Source organism: Kogia breviceps, chromosome 19, assembly GCF_026419965.1.
Source record: "Kogia breviceps isolate mKogBre1 chromosome 19, mKogBre1 haplotype 1, whole genome shotgun sequence".
In the NCBI taxonomy this organism is placed as follows: domain Eukaryota; kingdom Metazoa; phylum Chordata; class Mammalia; order Artiodactyla; family Physeteridae; genus Kogia; species Kogia breviceps.
In genome coordinates this window covers 1,682,959-1,692,147 of record NC_081328.1, presented here as the reverse complement: position 1 = coordinate 1,692,147, position 9,189 = coordinate 1,682,959, and the positions used below count along the sequence as shown (strand labels likewise).

Here is a 9,189-nt window from a genome sequence, read left to right as displayed (position 1 = left end):
AGAGCACTTGGATGCCTGCAGGCTGTGCTCACGGCTCAGCAATGTCCCGGGCCTGCCAGGATACGCCTGGCCGCTGCCCCTGCCCCCAAGCCCCAGCCCCGGGTCCCACATCAGGAGCTCTGGAGCTGCCCCCCCCCCTTCCGCTCCCCCAGAATCCAGACATACTCCCCCAACCTCAGCCTTTCCCCGGCGACGACGGCTAATGAAACCCAGGCCAGGGAAAGAGAGGGAGAAAACAAACAGACGTGGGCAGGGGGGCCGTCAGGGGCGGGGCAGGGGCTGGGGGTGCCGGCCGGGGAGTCCGGGCCGGTCTGAGCCCTGGGGCGTGGGCGTGGACCTCGCCGGCTTTGCCCCGCAGGCCTAATGAGGCCCAGGTGGTCCCTTGGCCGGGGCCCACCTCCCGGCGCCACAGACAGTGTAAGTGGATGCCGGTTCCGTGCCGGGGGAGGGGGAGAGGGGGCTCAGCAGCCACAGGGGCGGGGCCGGAGCGGCTGGCTGGCCGGGGGCCCAGCGCATAACTCTGGGCCGGCGCAGTCTGGGGCGCAGTCTGGGGCAGCAGACACCCAGCCGCTCGGAGCCCAGCTGGCAGCATGAAGGTACCGGGCCGGGGCGGGGGCCTTGGGGCCCACAGGGGACCGAGCCCACCGTGCAGGGAGGGCCCTCGCCAGGCGGGGGGCTGTGAAGGGACGGGGCACTCACGAGCCTGCCCCAGGGGAGCTGTGGAGGCAGAAGCGCAGACCAGGGGCTCCTGGCAGGGCTGCTCCGTCTGAGGGGCAAATGCAGAGGGGGCGGGGGCTCTGGGGCTGGGCGGGTGACCCTGCTCTCCTGTTGTCAGGCCCTTCTGGCTCTGCCGCTGCTGCTGCTTCTCTGCACTGGCCCCTGCGTCCCCCAGCTCTTGGGGATCCGGGGAGATGGTAAGCTGCTGCACTCGCACGGCCCACAGGCTGGGCGAGTGGGCTGTCCTGAGCATCGCAGCTGGGAGTTGGGCCCCGGGGCTGAGCCTGTGAGAGGGGGCAGGTGGGCCAGACAGTACGCGCCGCCAGCTCGGGGAGGGAGGTGACGGGGGGCCCGGGGGCGCGGAGGTGGCTGGTGTGCCTCAGGTCCCGTCTCCTCACCCCGCCCCCAGCTCTGGAGAGGTCATGCCTACAGCAGCCCCTGGACTGCGACGACATCTACGCGCAGGGCTACCAGGCGGACGGCGTGTACCTCATCTACCCCTCGGGCCCCAGCGTGCCTGTGCCCGTCTTCTGTGACATGACCACCGAGGGTGGCAAGTGGACGGTGAGTGGGGGGGCGGGCACGGAGGCCAAGCCGCTCGGCTGCGAGCCTGTGGCTTCGTCTCTAAAGCACGGACGACACAGCAGTTTGGGGGCCTCTGCCACCCCAGACTCCTAGATGCTTAAGGTAGGTTAGTGCCTGGAATCCTCACAGTCATCCTGGGAGCAAGGTTACAAGTGAGGACCCCAAACCCAGAGAGGTGCGGTAACCTGCCCAAGGTCACACAGCCGGCGCCGGACTCAACCCCAGGCGCCTCAAGTCTAGAACGCCCCCTTCGCCCCTTCCTGCTCTCGGCCGCCGCTCCACGAGGGGCCTGGGCCGAAACGGGCCTCACCTCAGCCCCCGGCTTGGTCCTCTCGCAAACCGCCTCAGCCTCACAGGGTCCGCGGCCGGCCGGGTGAGGCCCCGGCCCCCCGGCCCCTCGAGCGTCCAGGCCCATCCTCTCTGCTCCAGGTTTTCCAGAAGAGATTCAACGGCTCTGTGAGCTTCTTCCGGGGCTGGAACGACTACAAGCTGGGCTTTGGCCGCGCCGACGGGGAGTACTGGCTGGGTAAGGCGGGGCCCGGCAGGCTGGGGGCCCCCAGAGCCAGGTCCCCGCTGACCGGCACGCCCGCCGCCCCCTCCCAGGGCTGCAGAACCTGCACCTCCTGACACTGAAGCAGAAGTATGAGCTGCGGGTGGACCTGGAGGACTTCGAGAACAACACGGCCTTTGCCAAGTACGCCGACTTCTCCATCTCGCCCAACGCAGTCAGCGCCGAGGAGGACGGCTACAGCCTCCACGTGTCGGGCTTCGAGGACGGCGGGGCAGGTACCCGCTCCCGGCAGCCGCGGAGGGGCCGGGGGGGAGGCCGGGCCGCCCCCGCGCCCAGGAGGCCCCGCGAGCTGCCCCGCGTCTGGCTCGGGAGAGGCCCCGTCCCCAGGCTGCCCCTCCCCTCCGCCAGGCGACTCCCTGTCCTACCACAGCGGCCAGAAGTTCTCCACCTTCGACCGGGACCAGGACCTCTTCGTGCAGAACTGCGCGGCCCTCTCGTCGGGCGCCTTCTGGTTCCGCAGCTGCCACTTCGCCAACCTCAATGGCTTCTACCTCGGCGGCTCCCACCTCTCCTACGCCAACGGCATCAACTGGGCCCAGTGGAAGGGCTTCTACTACTCCCTCAAGCGCACCGAGATGAAGATCCGGCGGGCCTGAGGCGCAGGCCCCGCCCCCCGCTCTGCCGCCCCGCCCCCGCCCCGCCCCGCTGCCCTCCGCGCCCGCCTCTCCCGGGGGCCCCGTGGCTCCAGCACAACCGCTCCCCTCACACCCACGACGCCCACCTCTCGGCCGGGCCTCCGCTCCCCTGCACCCGGCTACACGCCGGCGGCCTCCCAGACCTCCGGAAGGCACCGCCACCCGGCCTGGACTCGGACCCCGTCCGGAAGGCTGCGGGCCGGCTTCCCACTGCGGCAGACCGGCGGCGCAGGCCGACCCACTCCCGGCACACGCCGGGCCACCTGCGTGTGGCCGCCGCCGCCGCCGCCACCGCCACGCGCTAGCAGTCCCGCCAGCCAGCAGAGAGCCTCCCATCCTTCACCTCCCTCCCAGCGGCGAGCACCGCGGGGCCCCCAGCCCCGCTCACTCTCACGCTCAGCTTCCGCCGCCTGCCCGTCCCAGGCACCCGAAGCTGAACGCCCAAACCCCCAAACCGTATCTCACCCCGGCTACCGCAAGCCACGCTAAACGGCCACAGCCAAGGTAGGCACAGATTGTGAGGTCCCCCCACCCGCCCCGGGGGTGAGGCTGACCACGCGAGGTGGCATTAGGCAACCTCTGTGGGGCTGGGAGCAGGCGGGGAGCGGAGTTCTGAATAAACCTCAGGGCCTGAATGAACTGGCCTTGGCTGTTGTGCACGCAGATGCGTTTGCTTGGCCCCCAAGCGCCGGTTCCCCCACTGATGGCCCCCTGCCCTCAACTCGAGAAACACGCCCTGGAGACAGGCGCTAAAGGGAACCTTATATTTCACAAGCTTCGTTTCGATGGCAAAAAAAATTGTGTAGTAATAATAATGTAATAATAATAATAAAAATACAATACTGAAAAGTATTGCTGGGAGGGTAGGGGTTGCCCCTCCTGCCGTGGCTCGTGCTGGCTCAGGTGGCCCCTGAAGGCCGCAGGGTGGGTCTGAGATGAACCTGCAGAATACTCCCAGCTGAGCTTCCCCTGTCAGGCCTGGGGCTCCAGCGCTCGGGAACGGTCATGCGGATCTTGGAGCTGGGTCTGCCCCTGGCAGCAAGGCACAGACTGCGGGCCTCAGGGCTCCTGGAGGTCAGGCAGGTCAGCCAGCAGCATGGGGGAGTCCATCTGGATCTCACGCTGCAGGGACTCGATGTCGGCAGGGTTTATGCCGTGGCCCTCGAGCCAGTCGGCGAGCAGGGAGGCCGAGAGCGAGGCTGAGTCGGCCTGGCTGAGGGCGGCAAGGGGGAGAGCAGGGTGAGAGGCTCCTCCTGTGCTGGGAGCCCCTAGCCACAGCCCGTTCCGGAGTCCCAGCCTAGCTCTTACCCGTCCTGTGGCCCGTCCGCCACGCCCATGTCGAAAGACTGGTTTAGGAATTCCTCCAGGTCAAAGCCAACGCCATAGCCCGCTCCACTGCCCTTTGGGGTGCCGGAGAACACGGGGGGCAAGGGGTCCTCCACCTGCAGAGGATGATGGCAGCTTACAACGCGGGAACCACCCAGTGCCAACTGAGGTCTGCAGGGCACGCCACCCTGACACTGCCCTCGAGTGGGCCTGGACACCGGTGGTGACGGCCCCAGCCTCAGCAAACGCTGAGTGCGGGCTGGGGTCTCCCACGACCGGCCCGTCAGCGCTACGCTCCTGCGAGCGAGCAGGCAGGTTAGGAGAGCTCGAGCCTCGTCTGACGCTCCGCTCCACGGGGCCAGGACACACCACGGCCTCTCCTGCCCCCACGACCTCCCAAGCCCACCTCCCCGGGATTCAGATCCAGGCATCCCCACGACCGGGCCTCCCCCTCACCTGCGACTTGGACAGCTGCTGGGTCACCAGGGTGACGTCGGGTGATTCGGAGGTGGAGGGCTGAGGGACGCCCCCGGGGTCTGGAGGGGGCGGGCCAGAGGGGAAGTAAGGCAGAACGCTCGGGGCGCCGGGGCCCGGCAGCCCAGGGGGTGGCCCCAGCGACCGGGCGGCCAGGAGGCCGGAGGAGGCAGCGGCGTGGGGGGGAGCAGGTGCAGGCCCAGCGGGCGGCTGGGCAGGCTGCGGCGGGGGGCCCGCGGGCGGGCTGTGGGGCCGGGCTGGGGGGGGCGTGGGCGCGGGGGCCGGGGGCCGGGCCATGCGAGTCCAGCGCTCCAGCAGGCTGCGGTCGTTGTCGCTGAGCACCAGCCCGGCCAGGGGGTCGGCGGAGGGGCCCCCCGAGGCCCCGGCCCCCCGCTCCTTGCGCTCCCGCTCCTGCCGCCGCTTCTCCCGCTCCTTGGCCCGCTCCTGCCGTCGCCGCCGCTTCTCCTCCCGCTCCCGCTGGCGCTCCTGGGCTGTCACCGGCTTCCGAGGCTCGGGGGCTTCCAGGGGGGCGCTGGGGCCATCTGCGGAGAAGACGGGAGGTGAAGGTCAGAGCCCGTCCAGGCCTGGGGCCCCTCTGCCTCTCGCTCCCCAGCCAGCCGCGGCCTCTGCCAGGCACCTCGGAGCCGGCTCCGCAAGGACTTGAGCAGGGCGGCCTTGAGGGCAGCCTTGGTGTTGTCTGAGATGGCTCCCTCCCTCTTCGGAGGGGCTGGTTCACTGGCCGGCGGGGGCGGCTGCGGCTGCAGGGTCAGATCGATGGTGTCGGGCGCAGGGCCGGGGCATGGCAGTGGGGCCGGCGGAGGGGACTCCATGGCACAGTCCCCACTGGGAGCCCAGGGACTGGGCATCTCAACATCGGGGCAGCCGGGCTCACTGGCCACAGGCTGTAGGGAAGGCTGGAAGCGGATCTGCTGGCGGATTCCCTCGCGCCGTGCGTGGAAGTCTTCGATCTCGGCCACGATGGCCTCCTTAATGCGTTCCCGTGTGAGGGCTTCGCGGTCAAAGGCAAAGTCAAAGGGCGGGGCGCAGTCAGGCTCGTCATCGGGGTCGTGGTACTTGGCCAGGAAGGGGTGGCGAAGGGCGGCAGCTGCTGAGATGCGGGCACTGGGCTCAAAACGCAGCATGCGCCCCAGCAGGGAGAGGGCCTGGCGGTCGGCACCTGGGTACACCGTCTCCCAGGGCACAGGCTGGCGTGGCGGCAGGCTCTGGATGTAGGCCCGCACCCTCTCAGCCCCGACGGCCTGAATCACGGCCGGCGACGGGGTACCCAGCACCATCATGATCAGCTGCAGCTGGTGCACATAGTTTTTGCCTGGGAAGAGCTGGCGGCGGGCCAGCATCTCCCCAAAAATGCAGCCCACAGACCACAGGTCGATAGCCTGCGTGTACTCGTGCAGCGAGAGCATGAGTTCGGGGGCACGGTACCAGCGTGTGGCCACGTACTCGGTCATGAAGTACTGGTGCTCGGCGGGTGAGGTGCACAAGCCTCGGGCCATGCCAAAGTCCCCGATCTTGAGCTCGCAGTTCTCATTCACCAGCAGGTTGGAGGGCTTGAGGTCACGGTGGATGACCTGAGCCGAGTGCATGTACTTGAGGCCCCGCAGCAGCTGGTACAGGAAGTAGCGCACGTGCTCCAGCGTCAACGGCTGCGAGGAGTGGATGATCTGGTGCAGGTCACTCTCCATCAGGTCCAGAACCACATAGCTGAGGGGCAGGGGAGACAGGCAGGGGCTGTCTTGCCCACCCTCCAGCCCCAGCCTCACCACGCCCTCCCGCTCCAGACAGGTTATGACCTTACTCTCAGACTCTGTAGGGGCCACCCACAGGGTATGAAGATTCTAGATTCTCTACAACTTTTCCATTAACTTAAGTGAAGTGAAATCGCTTTTCTCTCCAGATCTAGTTTCACCATCAGAGCAAAGGTCGGGTTGGACTAAACCAGGCTGGCCAACATGTTTAGTTCGGGAGCCCTCTCCATTGTTTGGTAGTGGCTGCTTGAAAGACTGTGATCAAAACTGTAAAGGCTTCTCCATTTTCTGTAAGACAATGTTCTGTCATTGACTAGTGATGTCTGCTATGGGAATAGAAAGGTACAGATATAGAATGAACGTCCTGCGTTTGCCAAGCTACAGACTGAGGTCCTAGAAAACTGTTACTTCTGCGCTCTTCTTGAGGAATCACATGTATCCCTGGCAAAGCCATAAGGGAGCACGGATCCTAGAATCGCAGGAATTTTCCCAGCCTGCCCTACAGTAGGTTCAGCTACCCCTCTAGAACTTCAGCAATGTGGCCCCAGCATTCAGAAAAGGTCCCTGCTCAGCCTCCCTCTTCCATCCCCGCTCCTTACACAGATCTGAACTCGCCATAGGGCACAGTGGGCCTCAGGATGTCCTTGATGGCAATGATGTTGTCGTGCTTGAAGTGTTTGAGGATCTTCAGCTCCCTGAGGGTCCGCTTGGCATTGGTCACCACGTCAAAAGCGTTAGGGATCTTCTTAATGGCCACCTGCTGGCCTGGGGAACAGGGGAAAAGCAGATGCCGCAAGGTACCTTGGTTAGCTGCAGAGTAGCACAAGGCCCCTTTCAATACCTCCTTTTGCGGATGCAAGTGAAAACAGCTACCACTTACAGAGTACCTACTTTGTGCCAGGCTCTGTACTAAGCACAGTACATACATTATCAAATTTCTCCTTCACCTCCTTCCTGAGGCAGGTACTCATAGCTCAAAGTTAGAGGTGTGGAGACCTGGGCTCAGTAGCTTGCTGGGCGTTGCACAACTAGTTAGTGGTAGACTCTAGACTCTCACACCTGCGCTCACCCTACCTCCCTACACTCTGCATCTCAGACCTCATCCATCCCACCACCAACCCCGAGCGCCAATCTCTGGCTCCAGAACACACTCTGGAGAACCTCCATTCCCTCCATTCGGGTCTAACCCGGACTGTCACCTAAGGAAGAAGTAGGCTGATGCGCTGGCAAAGCCACCGGAGTTTCAGAGACCCGAGCCCAATACAGAGGACGGCCCCCAGAGGCACCCAACCCGTGCTTGCTGACTTGACCCAGAATTCACATCCCAGCGTCCCCGCTGGCTGCTTGGGACGGGGCGGGTCTCAGTCCCCGGGAAACGGTTTCCACACGTGCGAGCAAGGCCGGGCGGGTCGCTCACCGGTGAGGCGGCGGCGCGCGGAGGACACCACCCCGTAGGCCCCGTTGCCGATGGTCTCGATGATCTCGTACTCGTCCCCCACGTCGAAGGTCACGTCGAAGGAGCGCGCCTTCAGCAGGGCCAGGTTCTTGGCCGCCACGGAGACGGCGGGGCCGGTGGGTTCCGCCTTCCCCGGCCCGGGGGGCTCTCCGGAGCCGTCCTCGCCGTCGTCCTCCTTCAGGGGCTCAGCCATGGCGTCTGCGTGGGGACGCGGGCGAGCAGGGGCCCGGCCCCGGACTCAGGGAGCCCCCCGGAGCCTCCAGGCCCGCAGGCCGAGCGGCGCACGCAGCCCGCCTCCCGCACCCGCGGGAGCCCGGAGCTCAGGCCCGCGCGGGACGCGGGGTCGGCGGTGTGGGAGGCGCAGTGAGGCGCGGTCCAGGAAGAAAGCGAGGGGCGGGGCGCCCGCTCTCCTCGGTCCGCACTCGGCGGATGGCGCCTCAACCCGACGCCGCCCGGGCCCTCGAAGGTCTCGGCTCCCTGGAGTCGCCGGCTTTCAGTCCCCGGGTCGGGGCTGGGGGAGATGGGACCCGAAGACCCGCTCGCTCACCAGGTCGGGCCACCGCCACCACCACCACCACCACCACCACCACCACCTCAGCAGCGCGCTGTCTCCCGCCCCGCCCCCAAGACCACGCCTCCTCAGGCTCTGGCCAATCCGTGGACGGTCTCCGCGGAGGTGCCCACCCCTTCCACTTGCTGCGTCCAATCCGCGCCCACCGGCCAAGGAAGCCGTGCCTCCACCCGCGCCCGCGCCGCTGTCCAGTCCCCCGGCGGGAGCCGCCCAACCCGCGCTCGGCTTTCGCAGCGGCTCTGCGGCCTGGTACCCTCGGACGCATGCGCACTGGCAGCCCCGGGCGCCGCGAGAGTGGAAAGCACCGCCCCTGCGTGCGCGGAAGCGCGCATCCACCCGGATCCGCCAGGTGTCCTCCGGTCAGTTGCTGCTGGTCCCGGGAGTTTGCAGTGTTGAGGTGACTAGATGTTACCTTGGCGGCCGCATCACGCAGTCCCCCTCCTTCAGCCCCATCTTCCCTTATCAGCCTGTATCGCCCCGGGGATTGCGCCCCCCATTTTCCCGATGGGCCTCGGGAGCCCGGCGCTGGGAAAGCGCCATCCCAGGTAGACGGCGATCCGTTACATCTAACCACGGAGATCCCGGTCCTCCGGGTTATAGAGCGTCGGCCCGAAGCCTCCACTGACTTCTGGTGGCTGGTCCTCTTCTCTCAGCTTTCGGCGATACCTCATATTTAGACATGGAAAAATCACACGGGCCTCCCGAGTTAGCTGAACTATACATTTGTTTCTGATTTTCCTGACAGCACAGCAAAAAGCCAAATTCTCTCTTACGTGATTAGCCTTGAACATTAATAAACCACATGAATGGGAAGTGGACCCTTTCTGGCCTTAGTTCTGAAAATATTTCCGTGATGGCCTTTCCTTAGGTGACAGTAGACAGCCTTCCCTAACTCTGAAATATGTGCGGGGTAAGTTCTGCGGTGCCCATAAATGCGTCTTCTCAGGGAACCTGATGGCCAGCTCTGTGACGGTCCCATCTGCTGTGGGAATAAAGCATAAAATAGCAGAAGAGACCCATAAATTGCGAATCCTTTAAATACTTCTCTATAAGTATTCCAGGTAGGATCGGTATACAAGTTACAGACA

The 9,189-nt window shown here is 65.7% G+C and overlaps 2 protein-coding genes across 4 annotated transcripts; one reads left to right on the top strand and one right to left on the bottom strand.

Moving 5' to 3' along the window:
* The first annotated feature begins 494 nt into the window (after positions 1–494).
* On the top strand, positions 495–3,167 carry MFAP4 (microfibril associated protein 4). Of its 2 annotated transcripts, none has more exons than XM_067021668.1 (6): positions 495–596; positions 836–914; positions 1,127–1,281; positions 1,732–1,828; positions 1,906–2,088; positions 2,244–3,167. In XM_067021668.1, the coding sequence occupies exons 1-6, from the start codon at positions 591–593 to the stop codon at positions 2,450–2,452; spliced, it is 729 nt and encodes a 242-aa protein (XP_066877769.1). In that variant the 5' UTR covers positions 495–590; the 3' UTR covers positions 2,453–3,167. The 2 variants fall into 2 exon arrangements, with proteins under 2 accessions (XP_066877769.1, XP_058904457.1); XM_059048474.2 differs by having other exon boundaries at positions 496–596; positions 2,222–3,167.
* A 91-nt stretch (positions 3,168–3,258) lies between these two features.
* Positions 3,259–8,109, bottom strand: MAPK7 (mitogen-activated protein kinase 7). Of its 2 annotated transcripts, none has more exons than XM_059048427.2 (6): positions 7,492–8,109; positions 6,674–6,839; positions 4,946–6,030; positions 4,291–4,850; positions 3,817–3,950; positions 3,259–3,721 (listed from the first exon to the last, which is right to left on the bottom strand). In XM_059048427.2, the coding sequence occupies exons 1-6, from the start codon at positions 7,721–7,723 to the stop codon at positions 3,568–3,570; spliced, it is 2,331 nt and encodes a 776-aa protein (XP_058904410.1). In that variant the 5' UTR covers positions 7,724–8,109; the 3' UTR covers positions 3,259–3,567. The 2 variants fall into 2 exon arrangements, with proteins under 2 accessions (XP_058904410.1, XP_066877766.1); XM_067021665.1 differs by having other exon boundaries at positions 6,674–6,834; positions 7,492–7,581.
* Positions 8,110–9,189: the final 1,080 nt, after the last annotated feature.

Coding starts and splice junctions, on each gene's coding strand:
- MFAP4 (XM_059048474.2), top strand. Junction 1,282..1,731: donor CCGAGGGTGGCAAGTGGACG/GTGAGTGGGGGG, acceptor TCTCTGCTCCAG/GTTTTCCAGAAGAGATTCAA. Junction 2,089..2,221: donor CTTCGAGGACGGCGGGGCAG/GTACCCGCTCCC, acceptor CCCCTCCGCCAG/GCGACTCCCTGTCCTACCAC.
- MAPK7 (XM_059048427.2), bottom strand. CDS start 7,723: ATGGCTGAGCCCCTGAAGGAGGACGACGGCGAGGACGGCTCCGGAGAG. Junction 4,851..4,945: donor CTTGCGGAGCCGGCTCCGAG/GTGCCTGGCAGA, acceptor TCTTCTCCGCAG/ATGGCCCCAGCGCCCCCCTG. Junction 3,951..4,290: donor AGCAGCTGTCCAAGTCGCAG/GTGAGGGGGAGG, acceptor CATCCTCTGCAG/GTGGAGGACCCCTTGCCCCC.